Source organism: Lithobates pipiens, unplaced genomic scaffold, assembly GCF_037356315.1.
Source record: "Lithobates pipiens isolate NorthernLeopardFrog02 unplaced genomic scaffold, aLitPip1_a1.2 Scaffold_157, whole genome shotgun sequence".
Classification (NCBI taxonomy): Eukaryota; Metazoa; Chordata; class Amphibia; order Anura; family Ranidae; genus Lithobates; species Lithobates pipiens.
The window spans coordinates 2,726,861-2,746,031 of NW_027507746.1; the positions used below are offsets into that span (position 1 = coordinate 2,726,861).

At 46.1% G+C, this 19,171-nt stretch overlaps 1 protein-coding gene across 1 annotated transcript in view; it reads right to left on the minus strand.

The window, feature by feature from the left end:
- Positions 1–1,356: 1,356 nt before the first annotated feature.
- The window catches only part of LOC143981455 (NACHT, LRR and PYD domains-containing protein 3-like), a 182,835-nt gene continuing 165,020 nt past the window's right edge, over positions 1,357–19,171 (minus strand). Inside the window, exons 15-17 of the mRNA XM_077479317.1 lie at positions 13,108–13,284; positions 10,140–10,216; positions 1,357–1,692 (exon numbers count right to left, since the gene is read on the minus strand). Of these exons, the coding sequence (XP_077335443.1) occupies positions 10,180–10,216; positions 13,108–13,284 (214 nt within the window). The 3' untranslated portion in view covers positions 1,357–1,692; positions 10,140–10,179. The remainder of the gene's footprint in view (positions 1,693–10,139; positions 10,217–13,107; positions 13,285–19,171) is intronic.

A 19,171-nucleotide genomic window follows, 5' to 3' on the forward strand; every position in this document is an offset into this window, starting at 1 on the left:
AAAATAATAAAAATTGCAATAAGCGATTATTGATTGGTTTGCACAAAAGTTATAACGTCTACAAATTAGGGGATAGATTTATAGCATTTTTATTTTTATTATTTTGTAATAGTAATGGTGGTGATCTGCTATTTTTATCGGGACTGCAACATTATAACGGACACATCGGACACTTTTGAAACACATTTTTGGGACCTTTGACAATCATACAGCGATCAGTGCTATACAAATGCACTGATTACTGTAAAAATGTCACTGGCAGGGAAAGGGTTAACACTAGGGGGCGATCAAGGGGTTAATTGTGTTCCCTAGGTGTGTTTCCAACTGTAGGGGGAGGGGACTGACCTAGAGGAAATGGCAGATTGTGGTTCCTAGCTATTAGGAACTCACGATCTGTCTTTCCTCACAGAACAGGGATGTGTGTGTTTATAAACACATGTCCCTGTTCTGCCTCTCGTGCCCGCGATCGCTCATGGCTGGCGGTCATCGCAACTGCTGGTCATGAGCATTGGCACCTCCGCGATAAAGGGACCAAGTACAGCTATGACGGTTCGTGGGATCGTGCCGACCTGCCGCTGTATAACGATGGCAGCTGGTCAGCAAGTGGTTAAAAGTAGGTAGTTGGCGTCTGCTAGTTTTAAAGGGTCTGCTGTTAACTGCAATCTCAAATATGGTATACTATATTTGCTCCACGAGTAATTTTGTAAAATTTACTTTATAAAAGGAATTCTTACTGAAGTAATTAAGGCTGCTATGTACATGGGGCAAGGATGTGGCAGCTGAATAAAGGAATAAGATAATGTCATCATAAAATTGGTTTATATCATGGGACCTGTCTTGGAAGGGGAAGCCTACTATATTGGGATGTGATCTGATCTTTTCAACCAAAGGTTCTATAAGGAGGTTGAAAATTGAGGGTGGGCACCCCTGTCTCTGGCCATTGGATATGGCAAAGGGAAGTGAAATCATTTTCGATGTGTACACCTGGGCACAAGGAGATGAGTACAGAGCTAGAATGTCAGATAGGATGGGACCTGTGAAACCAAATTATTGGAGAGTGTGTCATGTAACCCCAATGTATCCTGTCAAATGTCTTCTCTGCATCCAAAGATAGGAGCAGAGAAGGCATCCGACAGGATTTAGAATATTGTATGAGATTTATGACTCTTCTCGTGTCATCAGATGCTTGTCTGCCTGTGGAAAAACCTATTTGGTCAGGTCTGGTAGGATGGGGAGGAGCCTATGAGCTAAAATCGTATCGTAGAGTTTGACATCCGTATTCAGTAATGGGATGGGCCTGAAATTTGAAGGGGTGTTGGGTTCTGTCAGAAACCATGAATCAGACCGAGACAGAAGAACAATTAAATCACACTTGTTTATTAAATAAAAGTAAAAAGGTAAATAGAGTAAGCGTAGTCAAAGCATAGCCAGAGTCCAGTAACTGGATCAAGTAGTCAGCCAGGCCAGAGTTCAATAACCAGATCAGGTAATCAACCAATCCAGAAGTCAGGGATCCAAGTGGAGCAACAGCAAGCAGGATAAGGAGCCAGAAGGGATGTCAGCAATCCAGTCTTTAACCAGAACTGCAGGAGATGGTTTCTTGAGATGTGACCAAGGTGAAGGCAGAGATGAAGTGAGCTGGACAGCTTTAAGTAGTCAGGTCAGACGAGCAGGATCAGGAACAGCTGGTAACTGTGGAGAGAGATGAGAGCAGGCAGTTAGCTGACAGCTGAGCAGCCAGCCCAGAGAAGGAAGGGCTAAGCCAGCCCTGATAGGTTTCTTCCTCGGTTTGGGAATGGTGACCACATATGCCTTTAGCATTTCAGGAGGGAACGAGGTAGAGGACATTGCATCTAAGTAGACCGATCTTAAAGTGGTTGTAAACCCTTACAAACCACTTTGACCTACAGGTAAGCCTAGATTAAGGCTTACCTGTAGGTCCAAGAAATATCTCCTAAACCTATATGGTTTAGGAGATATTTGCCCGAAAACAGGCACCGCTGTCTACGGCGCATGCGCCGTAAACAGCAGCGCGCAGGCGCACTGAGCACGTCATGCTCAACGACGGAGCTGTTGCGCGTGTCGGCTCCCGTGCGCATGCGCGGGAGTGATGTCATCGCGGCTTCGCCGAATGACAGCGGCGGAGCTGTGAGACCCCACCGAGAAGATGGATACGGCGGACTACAGGGGACAGTGGCGACTTCGCTGGCAATGCATAGTAGTCCATTATGCTTTGCCTTTGCAGGGAATGAAAGAGGAAGTAAACTCATCAGGGTTTACTTCCTCTTTAATGTAGGGGTGAGTGTGTTTTGGAAGACTTTGTAGTAGTCATTTGTCAGGCCATCAGGACCTGGTGATTTGCCAGAAGGTAAAGTTTTAATCGCTTTTATGATCTCAGGTTCAGTGATGGGGCATTGAGAGACTTCAATTGTGTTTGTGAGAGAGAAGGGAGGTTGAGGCCTGTTAAAGTAGGTTGTGGGGTGTTGGGGCCTTCTCTAAGGTTGTACAATAGTAGTATTCAGCAAAGGAGTTTGCAATGCCTTGTGGGTTGAGAATTTTTTTGTTATTTAAAGGATGAAGTAGGTAAGGGAATTTTGTTTGGGTTCTCTGGTCTTTAAGCCTCTGAGCAAGAAACTTGCCGGTTCAGTTTCCAGAGGAGTAGTGTGTCAATTTGAGTGAGTTAACCAGTTAAAGACCGGCTCACGCACATATACGTCGGCATAATGGCACGGCCGGGCAAAGTGACGTATATTTAGGAGCGCGCGCCCCTGCCACAAGCTCCATAACCGCGGGACCCGGATGTCTGGACCGGAATCCCGAACCACGTGACATCCGCATCTTAAGTACCCTCTCCCAGAAAGCACAGCAAGAGTGACACTCCCACTGGGCGGGCTCCGAGAGAAAGTAACCTTAAAGCACCGAACCAGACTGTGGTTCCATGCCTGCCAGAAGAGACAGTGCCCCCTATGCCCAGGCTGAACACCCTATAGTCCAGTCAGACTGATGCTGAGGTTAAAATTTTGAATAAATATACCCAAACCAAACTGCAGTTCAGATGCAACATTAAATTTCATAAACACATATTTGAAAGGAATTGGGTGCGTAGAGATTAACAACAGTGTAAGGCTTGTTATTGAGTTCTCCTATCAGGATTATGTATCTTCCTTCTGGGTCTGTCAGGACTTCCTCTAAGGTTAAGGCTACAGTATCTCTGATGACAATAAGCACACCTTTTTGTTTTGTGGGTGCTGAGGCCATAAAAACATCAGGGATTTTTTTGTGGCGAAAGGAGGGAGTATTGAAGGAAGAAAATTGTGTCTGTATGCAAAGGACATCAGTGTGGAGGTTGATGGCTTCTTTACAGACTGAGGCTCTCTTAACAGGATGGTTCAGTGGGTAGTCATCTTCCAGTAGAGTGACAGTTCAACTCAGGTAGGTCAGACCGGTGAATGTTAGAAAAAGATTTAAAAAAAAAAAGTAAAGGGGGAAAAAAGAAAGGCTCAAACATTGTTTACATAGCCAACATGGTAAGTTTTTAAAGAATTTTATTAAGGTCTTCTCCCTCTTCTGGCGACATCCTGCCCTGTTCTTCTCCCTCTGTCTGTCCTTCTCCCCTCTCCGGCTCTACTCCCTCTGCCGGTCCTTCTCCCTCTCTGGTCATTCTCCTCTCTCCGGCTCTATTCCCTCTGCCGGTCATTCTCCTCTCTCCGCCTCTACTCCCTCTGCCGGTCCTTCTCCCTCTGCCGGTCCTTCTCCCTCTGCCGGTCCTTCTCCCTCTGCCGGTCCTTCTCCCTCTCTGGTCCTTCTCCCCCTCTGGTCCTTCTCCCCCTCTGGTCCTTCTCCCCCTCTGGTCCTTCTCCCCCTCTGGTCATTCTCCCTCTCTGGTCCTTCTCCCTCTCTGGTCCTTCTCCCTCTCTGGTCCTTCTCCCTCTCTGGTCATTCTCCCTCTCTGGTCATTCTCCCTCTCTGGTCATTCTCCTCTCTGTGCAAAGAGGAGAATGACCAGAGAGGGAGAAGGGCCAGCAGAGGGAGAAAATATCCTGACCTGTCGGGTTGAGTGCTCAGATAAGGGTCTGGTATGGATTTTGGAGGGAACCCTACACCATTTTTTTGGCGGGGGGATTCCCCTTAAAATCCATACCAGGCTGAAGGGTCTGGTATCATCCTGAGGGGGACCCCACGCCAATTTGTTTTCATTTTGGCGGGGTTCCCCTTCAAGATCCTCCGCACCCAATTCGCTCCGCAAGTTGGATCATCAGGCTATGACTACCTGGTGCGACTTCTGGCTGGGAAGCCTTATTTCCCCTCCTTACCATGGACGGCCCATTGCCCATGATGATTCAAATCGCTTTTGTCAGACATCTGCATCCAGAGACCCTGTGCGCTTTACAGAGTGGTTATTGTTTGCACCTTTATCCCTATAACCGGCCACCGGACTTCCAAACATTTTTACATTGCCTTACCTGTCTGCCAGAGAGTACTCCTCACATACTATCTCTATATAAACGTGTTCGCCAGACAACTACACAATTTCATGCAATCCTCCGCTACATAAAACAATATTATGGCTTCTTTCTATCTATACCCAAATATCTCACCAGATGCCCTCTACGTAAGTACTCCACACAACGCTGACACCAATTACACACTCAAAGCATACAGTTACCTATACCAAACACTTTAGGTTGTATTGAGTAGGATCTATAGAGCTTCGCCTATAAGCAAATAATTTAACTGCGTTAATAAGCAGAAATACAGCTCTTTCCTATAATCCAGGAAAGCACGCTTGTATAAAACCAAGTAAGACAGACACAGAGGCTGGTATCATGTTAGGAGGTCAGTATAGAGTACTAGTGACCTAGGATGGTCCCGTTTATTTATAGGGCTGAATAGGGATAACAAATAGAGGTGGTGGCTTCACAATTAGCCAAACAGACACTTCTATCCATTCAAAAAGGATCAATCAGACACTTGTATCCATTCAAATAGATATCAGGTAGTGACGTATGTAATAGTTCATGTTCAGAGCAATGTAAGCAGTTTCCCGCTGACTGTGCACAGAATGTGCATGCAGGTATCCAATACAATGCGCCTCGCATTGTGCCGGGTGTAAACACTGCAAATATTACTCTGATCAGGACGTGTGCATATTCCCACCTTTTACTATTGGTGCAAACTGTAATCCAAGAGGCTTAACGAGCCATGCTTTGTATGATTATACTATTGTTGCCACGTGTGCTGGTCTGTTTGCCAGGAGTGTGGATGCAGTCACCAGGAGGTGGCAAAAGTGAAAATTCCTTAAATGATGAACAGATCTCCCTGTCAATGGGAAGGTTTCTGCAACCAGCGGTCTTTCACTGATGTCTATATGTGTGGACACGCTTGTATTGCAGCAAAACTGACACTGGGGGACATCTGACAATATATTTTACAAAAATTTCCACAACAAGAGGACAGAAAGTGCAAGGAAAGGACAGAATACAGGGAGAGGAGAGAGTACAGAGAGATGGAAAGGAGAAGTGAGAGGGGGGAAGGGAGAAGTGAGAGGGGGGAAGGGAGAAGTGAGAGGGGGGAAGGGAGAGGTGAGAGGGGGAAGGGAGAGGTGAGGGGGGGAAGGGAGAGGTGAGGGGGGGGAGGGAGAGGTGAGAGGGGGGAAGGGAGAAGTGAGAGGGGGGAAGGGAGAGGTGAGAGGGGGAAGGGAGAGGTGAGGGGGGGAAGGGAGAGGTGAGGGGGGGGAGGGAGAGGTGAGGGGGGGGAAGGGAGAGGTGAGGGGGGGGAAGGGAGAGGTGAGAGGGGGAAGGGAGAGGAGAGAGGAGGAAGGGAGAGGTGAGAGGGGGGAAGGGAGAGGTGAGAGGGGGAAGGGAGAGGAGAGAGAGGGGGAAGGGAAAGGGGAGAGAGGGGGAAGGGAGAGGAGAGAGGAAGGTGGAAGTTTAAGGGGGAAGGGAGAGGTGATAGAAGGAAGTGCGAGGTGAGAGAGGAAGGGAGGAGAGGTGAGAGGGGGAAGGGAGAGGTGAGAGGGAGAGTTGAGAGGGTATCTGCTGTGGAGACCGATGGAGACCGACTCTGAGCACACACAGAACAGGCAGCTACGAAGGCAGTAACATCGGCCCATAGACTAGGCCACCAGAATTGTTGGGAGATGGCCCAAATGAGTTGATTCTTCCCAGGACGGCCAGCTGCCTTGGGAGAATGGTAAGTCTGGAGCACGGCAGTACGGAGACTCTCTGGGACAAAGCAGCGGTCACAAGATTTCTCGGGAGGAGCATGGACCTGAGCAGCAAGAATTTTGTCACCCAAAGGAGAAGTAAGACTGGTGTGAACCGTAGCCAAGATATGATCAGGAGGAATCACAGGAACCGGAACCGACTCTGACTTGGAAGTGGAGGAAAATTGCAGTGACAAGGCATCAGCCCTTACATTCTTAGTACCGGGTAAGAATGAGACAATGTAATTAAAACTCGACAAGAAAAGAGCCCATAGCACCCTTCTGGGAGAGAGTCGCTTAGCCTCAGACAAGAGTGTGAGATTATTATGGTCAGTAAGAATAAGAACCGGCACAGTGGTACCTTCAAGGAGATGTCTCCATTCTTTCAGGGCTAAAATGATCGCCAACAGCTCTCTGTCACCAATCTCATAATTGCACTCAGCAGGTGACAATTTCTTGGAAAAGTAACCACACGGATGCATAGCGCTCTCAGAGTTAGGATGTTGAGACAGAAGGGCGCCAACTCCAGTCTCAAAAGGATCAACTTCTAGGATAAAAGGCAACGTAGGATCAGGATGTGCCAACACAGGAGCAGAAACAAAGGCAGCCTTGAGAGTCTCAAAGGCTTTAATGGACTCCGGAGACCAACTCTGTGGATTACCGTCCTTTCTGGTCATATCAGTCAGGGGCTTGACTAGAGACGAGAAGTTACTAATAAACTTATGATAGTAGTTGGCAAAGCCCAGGAAACGCTGCAGAGGACGTAACCCCACGGTTCGAAGCTACTGTAGGACTGCCGAAAGTTTCTCTGGGTCCATTGAAAAACCAGCAGTGGAAATGACATAGCCCAGGAATGTAACCTGTTCACAATGGAACTCGCACTTCTCCAGTTTACAATAGAGATTGTTCTCTCTTAGTTTCTGAAGCACACGTCAGACATCTGTGTGGTGGCTCTCCAGGGACTTGGAAAATATGAGGATGTCATCTAGATTAACCACCACACATAACTGCAACAAATCTCAGAGGACATTGTTAATAAATTCCTGGAAAACTGTTGGGGCATTACAAAAGGCCAAAAGGCATTACCAGGTACTCATAATGGCCTGTTCTGGTATTAAACACAGTTTTCCACTCGTCGCCCTCCTTAATGCGCATGAGATTGTATGCCCCTCTCAAGTCAAGCTTCGTGAAAGCCATTGCTCCCTTGAGGCGGTCAACTAACTGTAATCAGTGGAATTGGGTAGGAATTCTTAATCGTGACACGATTGAGACCCCTATAATCTATACAAGGTCTCAGTTCACTGCTCTTCTTCACAAAGAAGAAACCAGCACCAGCAGGAGACGAGGATTTGCGGATGAAACCTTGAGAAAGTGCATCTGCAACATACTCCTCCATGGCCTTATCCTCCAAGACTGACAAGGGGTAAACCACCACGAGGAGGTATGGCACCAGGTTGAAGGTCAATTGCGCAATCATAAGACCAGTGTGGAGGCAAACTACCGGCTTGACCTTTGTCAAAGACATCGCTAAAATTATCTCATCGCTAATTATCTCATGGTGAAGAGCCCCTACGGCCATGGACAACGGAACCGTTTCATGAGTCACATGGGCACGCTGTAGAGGTCTCCCATCAAGAGCCTCAGTGGCAAGTAGAGTGTCACGCAGCTGCAGCGGAATCGAGTGCTGCGAAACAAATGCAGAATCCATGAACAGGCCTGCAGCCCCAGAGTTGATTAGAGCCTGTATCTTGATGAACGACTCAGCCCAAGAAAGGGTGACTGAAACCAGGGGCTTATCCTTCTGGATAACTGGGGAAGAAACAAGGCCACCTAAGCTCTGTCCATGACAGGACGTCAAGGTTCGAGCGTTCCCTGGATGGGTAGGACAAGACTTCAAAAAGTGACCTGCCTGGCCCCAATAAAGGCACAATCCCTCCCTCCTCCTAAAGGCTCTCTCATCCACAGAGAGACGCATGAAGCCCAAGTGCATGGGTTCATCTTCACTGACCAACTCAATACCAGGAGGCATGGGAGGTGAGGGAGGCATGGGTGGGACTGCAAAGCTCGGAGGCAAATGACCAGGAGGCTTCCGCAAGCGCTACTTAAAAGAAAGTCTTTCTCTGAGTCTGGAGTCAATGAGGATGGCAAACAAGATCAAGCTCTCCAGCTCAGTGGGTATATCTCGGGCTGCTATCTCATCCTTGATGGAATCCGAGAGACCATGAGAAAAAGCAGCCGCAAGGGCCTCATTGTTCCAAGCAACCTCTGCTGCCAGAGTACAGAATTCAATGGCGTAGTCAGCAACAGTTCTTGTACTCTGTTTGATGGACATGAGGCACTTGGCAGCAGAAGTGGAGCATGCGGGAACATCAAATACCCTTTTAAAGGAGGCCACAAACTAAGGGTAACTCAAGACGACAGGTTTTTGTGTCTCCCATAGAGGGTTAGCTTAGGCCAAGGCTCTCTCAAAAAGCAATGATATCATGAAACCTACTTTGCTTCTGTCCGTGGGAAACGCCTGGGGCAGCATCTCAAAATAAATCTCAACCTGATTGAGAAACCCTCTGCATTGAACTGGATCGCCCCCAAATCGCTGGGGAAGCGGAGCGGAACCGGACATACCTCTTATAGAGGTAGTACTCGAGGTGGGTGCCTGCACAGAGACTGGCGCAGCAGCAGGGACGGCCTGCGACTCAGGTTGTATCAGAGTAGCCACAGTGGGGGATTAAAGGTAAGCCGTGTGACTCAGGAGCGTTTGTAACGCCATGGCAAACTGATCCATGCGGTGATTCTGCTCACCCAATCTGGAAAAAATATTAAGTGGATTGACTGTATATTCTGAATTCATGGCCTTCACCTACTGTCAGAAACCATGAATCAGACCGAGACAGCAGTACAATTAAATCACACTTGTTTATTAATAAAAAATAAAAGGTAGTCAAAGCATAGCCAGAGTCCAGTAACCATATCGAGTAGTCAGCCAGTCCAGAATTCAATAACCAGATCAGGTTATCAGTCAGGCCAGAAGTCAGGGATCCAAGTGGAGCAACAGCAAGCAGGATAAGGAGCCAGAAGGGATGTCAGCAAGCCAGTCTTTAAACAGAACCGCAGGAGATGGTTTCTTGTGATGTGACCAAGGCGAAGGCAGAGATGAAGTGAGCTGGACAGCTTTAAGTAGGCAGGTCAGACGAGCATGATCAGGAACAGCTGGGTAACTGTGGAGAGAGATGAGAGCTAGCAATTAGCCGACAGCTGAGCAGCCAGCCCAGAGAAGGAAGGGCTAAGCCAGTTCTCCCCGTTCTGCCTAGTGACAGTGTCACTAATCATAGATCCCTGTGATCGGGAGTGGTGATCAGTGATGTGTCACAGCTAGCCCATCCCCACTACAGTTAGAAACACCCCCTAGGACACACTTAACCCCTACAGCACCACCAAGTGTTAACCCCTTCACTGCCAGTCACATTTACACAGTAATCGGTAAAAAAAAAATTTTTAACCAAAAATATGTAGAAGAATACATATCGCCTAAACTGAGGGGAAAAAAAAAATAAATTATATATATATATATTTTTTGGGGGTATTTATTATAGCAAAAAGTAAAAAATAATGTGTTATTTTTTCGAAATTGTTGCTATTTTTTGCGCAAAAAATAAAAACCGTAGAGGGGATCAAATACCACCAAAAGAAAGCTCTATTTGTGGGGGAAAAAATACATTAGTTTTGTTTGGGAGCCACATCAAACGTCCGCGCAATTGTCAGTTAAAGTGACACAGTGCCGAATCGCAAAAAGTGCTCTGGTCTTTGGCCAGCAAAATCCTCCGGGGCTGAAGTGGTTTAGGATCAGAAAGAGAAAATAAAAGCTGAGAGCTGATGTGACTTTACTCTGATATCATCCATTCTGGACATTCTCTTCATATCAGGATCCGTGTATTACCTGAGAGGGGGAGGGGCTCCCACACACCATTTTCTTATCTTCATCTCTCTATAGATACTTCCCAGCCTCCTTCATCCCTTCATAAAAGAATAAAATGAGAGTGTTAGAGGAGGAAATGTTGCTGTGATGATGGAAGGGGGGAAGGGTTCATACTGAGCTCTGTAAGAAATGATGGAAAAGTGAGGGGCTGAGAACACACATCCGGCTCACTGACACAATGGATAGACAGTGGGATATGGGGTATTTATTTTTCTGTGAAGATGAAATCTTGTGGAAGATTGTTGGACCTGACTAAGATTATTAGTGCTGAATCTGATTTTCCCCATCCCCCATCTGTAATGATAAAACTTGGGATGAGGAATAAATTCTTCATTATCTGGGAAATCTGTGACTGGCACAGGAAATCTCAATCATCTCTCTCATTATTAGGGATGGGAGAATGGTTCGGCCCGAGCATAAGTTTGGGCCGAAATTTGGTTGTTCGTATGTTCGACGAACAGGGAACAATATGCGGTGTTCAGTGAACACCAAATAATATGCAGTATTCGTGGCAAATTTGAAAGCCGCGGAACCCCGTTAAAGCCTATGGGACACGAACATGAAAAACCAAAAGTGCTAATTTTAAAGGTTAATATACAAGTTATTGTCGTAAAAAGTGTTTGGGGACCTGGGTCCTGCCCCAGGGGACATGTATCAGTGCAAAAAAAAAGTTTTAAAAACTGCAGTTTTTTCGGGAGCAGTGATTTTTTTTTTTTTAATGCTTAAAGTGAAACAATAAAACTTCCTTTAAATATTGTACCTGGGGAGTGTCTATAGTATGCCTGTAAAGTGGCACATTTGTCCCGTGTTTAGAACAATACCACAGCAAAATCACATTTCTAAAAGAAAAATAGTAAGTTAAAAGTGATTTTTTTTTTTGGTGCGGGGTTCCCCTTAATATTCATACCAGACCCAAAGGGCCTGGTAATGGACTGGGAGAAACCCATGATGTTTTTTTCAATGAATTTTATCTATATTGCCGAGACAACTATTCAGTACAGTGGCGATCAGTTTTTAATTACTTTTTTCCTTTAGAAATGTAATTTTGCTGTGGTATTGTTCTAAAAGCACCACTTTACAGGCACACTATAGACACCCCAGGTACAATATTTAAAGGAATATTTCACTTTTATTGTTTCACTTTTAAAACTTTTTTTTTGCATTGATACATGTCCCCTGGGGCAGGACCCACGTCCCCAAACACTTTTTATGACAATAACTTACATATAAGCTTTTAAAATTGGCACTTTTGATTTTTCATGTTCATGTTCCATAGACTTTAATGGTGTTTGTGTGTTCGTATAAATTTTTTGCCTGCTCGCATGTTCTGGTGCCAACTGAACCGGTGGTGTTCGGCTCATCCTTACTCATTATCTTTATGAGTACAGAGACCTCCAATGGGTTCTACAGAAATTGTATAGAATGTTTCTCACCCGTCCTTCCATTTTCATTACAGTGCAGCCCGGGTGTCAGAAGACCTCCCAACAATGTCCTACTTTCACCATTTCATCCCCATCCAATGTTGTCTACATTTTAACATTTACATTCTAAAGGCCTGTACACACAAAATTAAAGTCAGATGAAAAAATTAGTACTACTAGGGCTGCAACTAACGATTATTTTCATAATCGATTAGTTGGCCGATTATTGTTTCAATTAATCGGCTAATAACCTTTTAAAAAAAAATTGACGTTCGTTTTCAACCACAGTGATGGGATAATTTGGAAATAATAGAAAACTTCTTAGTCAAAGGAATTTTCAGACAGTGTATGTGGTTTTCGTTCAGAAATTACATTCATTTTAAAAACAGAATGTTAAAAACAAGTGAAAATTTCAAACAAAATTCTTTCAGCGAACATACAAAGATTTTTCGTCTGAATATTCTCATCTGAAAATTGATCCATGTGGCCAGCATAAGGCTTGGTACACACCATTGCAGATTTTGCTTTTGATCTGTTTCTGCACTGCTTTTTGCTGTGCGTTTTTTGCACAAGTGATTTTACTGAAATTAGCATTTTTTTTTTTTTTTTTTTTTTTTTAAAACACAAATTGCTGCAAAAATGCATTGCATTCTTTTCTTCAGCTTCTCCATTGAAATATATGGAACTAATAAAGCACCATTTTGCGTTAAAAGTCCCTGACCCTTTCAGATGTGAACATGCCCCATAGGAAACCATGCAAATGAACTGTAGTGCATTTCTGCAAAAAGCACCAATAAAACACATGGATGTGAACCAGGTCTAAGACGTTTAGTAACATAATGGGGTTAAAAAAACTAATATGAGCCCTTTATAGCAGAAAAAAAAGCAGATAATCCGACTGTAAGGGCTTCATTTTTTACTGTAGAATTGTGAAAGTAATATTTGCAGTAGTGATTATTTGCTCTTTTTATACTATAAAGGGCTCATTTTAGTTTTTTAAACCCCATAATGCTACTGGCCAATTATTCGATTATGAAAATAGTAATCGATTAATTTCATTATCGATTAGTTGACGATTAATCGATTAGTTGTTTCAGCCCTAAGTATGACTGCCGATTTTTCGGATCATTAGTACGGTACTTTCAACAGACGATTTCTCTTTTTTGTCAGACAAAAGCTGGTTGTGCAGACTATATAATTTTTGTTGGATGTGAACTCAATGTCCAATTTTCGTTTCATTAGTACAGTTTTCATACGAAAAAGATTGTAAGAGCAAGACTACGCATGCTCAAAAACGAAAGAATACATACAAAACTATTCAACACATTACGTCCCTTCTGATGTTGTATTCTGTGGTCTGAAAATTTCTGTATTGTGAGTAACCTCTTTGCTTTCGACATTAGACTCGCATGCCACAAAAAATGGACATTCGGTCGTCCGAAAATCTAAACGTGTGTACGAGGCTTAAGACTTAGTATGTGTGTTACTTCCAATATAACAGATCTTACCTTCTATCCACAGAGAAGCCGGCATTCCGGAGGACCTCACAATGTCGTCTCACTTCTGACTCTGACATCTTCTCATCATCATCCAATGTTATCTGCAGATAGGTCAGAGTTCGGTTTGTGGAGATAACGGAGCAAAGATCATCACAGCACCATAATGTCCCTTTACAGTCCATAATCCTGGAGGGAGAAGCAGAAAAGGGGTGAAATGTTTTTCCAGGGAGGGGCAGAAGTAGACACATCCAATGAATATTCAGTGGGCGGGGTCTTAGAAAATGAAATGCTCTTCCAGGGAGGGGCAAGAGTAGACACATCCAATGAATAATCAGTGGGCGGGGTCTTAGAGAATGAAATGTTGGGACATTAGGATGGAATGTTGGTTGGACCTCTCCTGTGAAATGGAGGTAAGTTGTCACCCACCTGAAAAGTCTTAGTGTGGAGTTACACTGTTGCGGGTACATTGCAGCGTACGTGGTAATGCACACATTGGAGGTGTGAATGGCTCCATATCGATTACCTTTCACACTAACCTGCGGCACATCGATGGGAACCGACCATATAGGAAATAATGGGACTTCTACTTCACATGCGACTCCGTGCAGCAAAATCCATGAGGATCGCTAAACACACTGAGAAGCAATGATAATATGATCAACCTATCATTAGACAGTCAGCCCTTGGGCGGAGCCAGGTGATGTCATTTCCTGCCTGGAACTGAAACAGGAAGTGGTGCTGGTGAGTGATGTTATCTACTGCCCAATTAGTTTGTGGATATGCTGATATATTATTGGTTGTCAGTGCATTTATTGTAAATAAAGAGACAATTGTTTTGAAGGACATACTTCACTATTGGTTACATTTTTGTTTTATTTGGAGTTCTATATCCAGCCAATCAGGAGGGACCAGATCCCTTAAAGGGACCCCACACCTGTGACAGCTGATCTTGTTGGAAGTACCTCAGGCCCATTGAGCCGCCCAGAGGGGGGACAAGCACATGAAACCTATATTGTATATGGGGCCTAGGGATGAGCCGAACACCCTCCCGGTTCGGTTCGCACCAGAACTTTCGAACGGGCCGAAAATTTGGGCGAACTTTAGAACCCCATTGAAGTCTATGAGACTCGAACGTTCGAAATCAAAAGTGCTAATTTTAATGGCTAATAAGCAAGATATTGTCCTAAAAATGTTCTTCCAAGCTATCAGCAGGATCATTGAGGAGGAAGAGGATAGTCAGTCAACATAACAGGACAGTCACTCAGCATTAGGGATGAGCTTTGAGTTCGAGTGGAACTCATGTTCCGCTCGAACATGGCCTGTTCAGCGAACAGTGAACAATTTGGGCTGTTCACGGCAAATTCGAAAAGCCGGAACACCTTGTACAAGTCTATGGGAAAAATCTAAAGTGTTAATTTTAAATTTTAAAGACTAATATGCAAGTTACTGTCCTAAAACGTGTTTGAGGACCTGGGTCCTGCCCCAGGGGACATGGATCAATGCAATTTTTTTATTTTTTTTTAAACGGCAGTTTTTTCAGGAGCAGTGATTTTAATAATGATTAAAGTGAAACAATAAAAGTGTAATATCCCTTTAAATTTCATACCTGGGGATTGTGTATAGTATGCCTTTGAAGGGGCGCATGTTTCCCGTGCTTAGAACTGTCCCTGCACAAAGTGTCATTTCTGCAGAAAGTATTACGGGAGCCGACAATTCATTCATTGATAATAAAAAAAAAGCATGGGGTTCCCGGTGCCGGTGGTTGTTGGGGTCTGCGGACGGGGGGCTTATCAGAATCTGGAAGCCCCCTTTAACAAGGGAACTCCCAGATCCCAGCCTCCCCCCGTTTGAAATGGTAAGGGGGTACAAAAGTACCCCTACCATTTCACAAAGAAAGTGTAAAAAAATAGTTAAATAAGACAAACACACTTTTGAAAAATTCCTTTATTAAAAATAAATAAAAACATTCCAGCAGTGGTAACCCACTCTTGCTATCCAACGACGGATGATCATCTCTCCGGGGTCCAGCGATGACTGATCTGATCCAGCGACAGGTGATTTTCAGTCCATCGCAGTCCATCCATGCATCCATCTTCTGTCTCCACTGAGGAGACACTGCGGGGATCCCGGCGCCTAACGTTTCTTATATTAGGAGGATGGGGCCACCCGTCACCTGACCCCGCCCCCTCTGATGCTAGTGAGGGAAGCCAGGGCTTCCCCAATGATGTATGGGTGACCCCACCCCCCTCTGATGTAACAGAAACCTGCTGGAATCTTTTTTTTATTTTTTTATTTTTAATAAAGGAATTTTTCAAAAATGTGTTTGTCTTATTTAACTATTTTTTTACACATTCTTTGTGAAATGGTAGGGATACTTTTGTACCCCCTTACCATTTCAAACGGGGGGGGGCTGGGATCTGGGGGTCCCCTTGTTAAAGGGGGCTTCAAGATTCTGATAAGCCCCCCAGAGTCACAGACCCCCAAAGCATCCTCCCAATGTTGAGGGCATGTGGCCTGGTAAGGTTCAGGAGGGGGGGTGCTCTCTCGTCCCCCCCTCTTTTCCTGCGGCCTGCCAGGTTGCATGCTCAGATAAAGGGTCTGTTATGGATTTTTAGGGGGAACCCCACGTCAATTAAAAAAAAAAAATTGACATGGGGTTCCCCTTAATATCCATTCCAGACCTGAAGGGCCTGGTAATTGAATTTGGGGAACCCAACGCTTTTTTATTTTTTTTCATTTTTTAATTTTTTATTAATGAATGAATTGTCAGCTTCTGTAATACAGAGAACACTCATTGAGTGCTTTCTGTATTACGGGAGCCAACAATTCATTATAGCCGCGAGTGCAGGGACAGTTCTAAGCACGGGAAACATGCGCCCCTTCACAGGCATACTATAGACACCCCCCCAGGTACGGCCGTTTTTAAAACTTTTTTTGCATTGATCCATGTCCCCTGGGGCAGGACCCAGGTCCCCAAACACTTTTTAGGACAGTAACTTACATATTAGCCTTTAAAATTAGCACTTTATATTTTGAACGTTCGAGTCCCATAGACTTTAATAGGGTTCTAAAGTTCACACAAAGTTTAGCTCTGTTCGCAGGTTCTGGTGCAAACCGAGCAGGGGGGTGTTTGGCTCATCCTTACTCAGCATCAGCATAGGCAGTCTTGAAGGGATGTGACATTTCAAAAAAAATATTCGGTTACATCAGCTTCAGGCGCTTGGTAGCTGGTGGTGATCCAAGACTGATTCATCTTTATGAAGGTCAGTCGATCAACTGAGTCGGTGGACAGGCGCACCCTGTGATTGGTTACAAAGCATCCAGCAGCACTGAAGGTGCGTTCCAAAAGAACGCTGAAGACAGGACAGGCCAGTAGCTCAATTGCATACAGTGCAAGCTCTGGCCAGTGATCCATCCTCAAGACCCAGTAAGCCAGAGGATTTTCAGTGGGAAAGGTGTCCAAGTCTGACCTTGCCCCTAGGTATTCCTGCACCATGTAAATCAGACACTGGCGATGGTTGCTGGAACCGATCACACCTTGGGGCTGCAGACTAAAAAATTGTCTGAATGCATCGGTCAGACGGCCACCTTCTCCACTGCTCCTTCTGACCGATGCCTCAGCAACACTTTGTCCAGAACCAGGAGTTTGTAATCTCCCAGTCTCTGGCAATGTGTTGCACAGACCTTTCCGCAAGGCCTCCCGGAGATGTCTCATCCTCTGCTCTCTCTGCGACGACAAGATAAGGTCCACAACCTTACCCTTGTACCATGGATCAAGGAGTGTGGCCAGCCAGTAATGGTCCCTCTCCTTGATCCGAAGAATACGAGGATCCTTCCGCAGGCTTTGCAGGATCAGGGAGGCCATGCAGCATAGGTTAGCTGAGGCTTTTGGTCCGGAGTCCTCTGGGTCACTAACGACAACATGATCCGCAGCTACCTCCTCCCAGTCACGTAGAAGTCCACGGGTTTCTTGGGACTGTAAATCATCCCTAAAAGACTACTGCTGCTGAGTGCTAGGCTCCACCTTCATGCTGACACAATCATCCTCCTCATCCTGTGTGATGGGTGGGACATCAGGATCACTATCTGGATAAAGGGGGCCTTGAGAAGCAAGGAAGTCCTCCTCTTCCTGCCTCTGTTCTGCCTCAAGTGCCCTGTCCATTATTCCACACAGCGTATGCTCCAACAGGTGGACAAGAAGTACAGTGTCAGTGATGCATGCACTGTCACTGCTCACCATCCTTGTGGCCTCCTCAAATGGTGACAGGACAGTGCATGCATCCCGGATCATGCCCCACTGGCGTGGTGAAAAAAAAGGCTTCCCTGACCCTGTCCTAATGCCGTAGTCGCACAGGTACTCATTGATGTCCCTCTGCTGCGTGTGCAGCTGCTGCAGCATGGCCAACGTTGAGTTCCACCTGGTGGGCATGTCGCATATGAGGCGGTTCTTGGGCAGGTTCAACTCCTTTTGGAGCTCAGCCAGCCGAGCACTGGCATTAAATGATCAGCGGAAATGCACACAGACTTTCCTGGCTTGCCTCAGGACATCCTGTAAGCCTGGGTACCTGCACAAGTACCGCTGCACCACCAGATTAAGGATGTGAGCCCTGTCGGAGGGCGGAGAGGAGGTTGGTGCCATTGTCGCAAAGCACCATTCCTGGCTTAAGCTGGCGTGGCGTCAACCACCTCTCGGCCTGCCCCTGCAGAGCTGACAAAATATCTGCCCCAGTGTGGCTCCTGTCCCCCAAACAAACCAGCGCAAGCATGGCATGGCATTGTTTTGCCTGCATACTTGCGTAGCCCCTTGAACGCCTATGGAGCACCGCTGGTTCCAAGGACAAAGCACTGAAAGAGGCCATGGAGGAAGAAGAAGAGGAGGGGGTGGAGGAGAGAGGTGTGTCACAACCAGTAGTAGCATTTTGGAGGCATGGTGGCGGAACAACCTCCAACACTACTGCACCTTGTCCTGCATCCTTCCCAGCTGCCAGAAGAGTGACCCAATGGGCCGTGAAAGATAGGTAATGTACCTGTCCATGCCTGCTGGACCATAAGTCAGCGGTAATATGCACTTTACCGCTGACCGCCCTGGCCAGCGAGGCATGGACATTGCCTTCCAGATGCCGGTAGAGAGCCAGAATTGCCCTCGGTGAGAAAAAGTGGCACTTGGGAACCTGCCACTGATGAACCACACATTGCACAAACTCACGGAAGGGGGCCGAGTCTACCAACTGAGAAGGCAGCAGTTGAAGTGCTAGCAATTTAGCCAAGCTAGCATTCAACCTCTGGGCACGTGGATGGCTGGGAGTGAACTTCTTTGGACTGTCCAGCAGCTGGGGCAGGGAAATTTGCCTGGTATAATCGGACATCGGTGTACTGCTAGCAGAGTGCTCGCAAGTACTTAGCTGTGACACACCTAATTCTACACCTTCATTCCTCTCAGTGCAGGTTTCAGAGAGGACTGAAGGTCTAGTGGGGTTGGAGATCCCAGCTGATGAGGGGCAAGGAGAGGTCCGCTTTGTTCTTTGGTGTGGGTCTTTAAGGTACGCTTGCCAACGAGCTGCATGGCAGGTCAACATATGTCTGGTCAAGCATGTGGTGCCCAAGCGGCTGATGTTTTGGCCACGCGAGACGCTTGAGAGATATGTTGTAAATAGCAGCGGTGCGATCTGATGCACTCGTCTCAAAAAAGGCCCACTCCAAATAACTTTTGGAATAAAGCGCAGAGGCAGCGCCCTGCACAGGCCAAGCTCTGCGGTGTGATTCAGTCAGTGGGCTGCCCCTAAGCTGGCCCCTGGAGGGCATCCTGCCTCATTGGAGTTATGTTTCCTCCTCCTCTCTCCTATCAGGCACCCATGTGGAGTCAGTGACCTCATCATTCCCTCTCTCTTCATCAGTGGAGCAAACCTGGCAGTATTCTGCAGCTGGTGGAACATGACTGCCAGATTGCTGTCCTTCTTGAGCATCCCCTCTCTCTGCACTCACGCTACTGCCTTCCTCTAGCTGGGTATCATCATCAGAGCATTCAAAATGCTGGGCATCCTTCTGGAGCATGTACCCAATGCTGTGCTCAAAC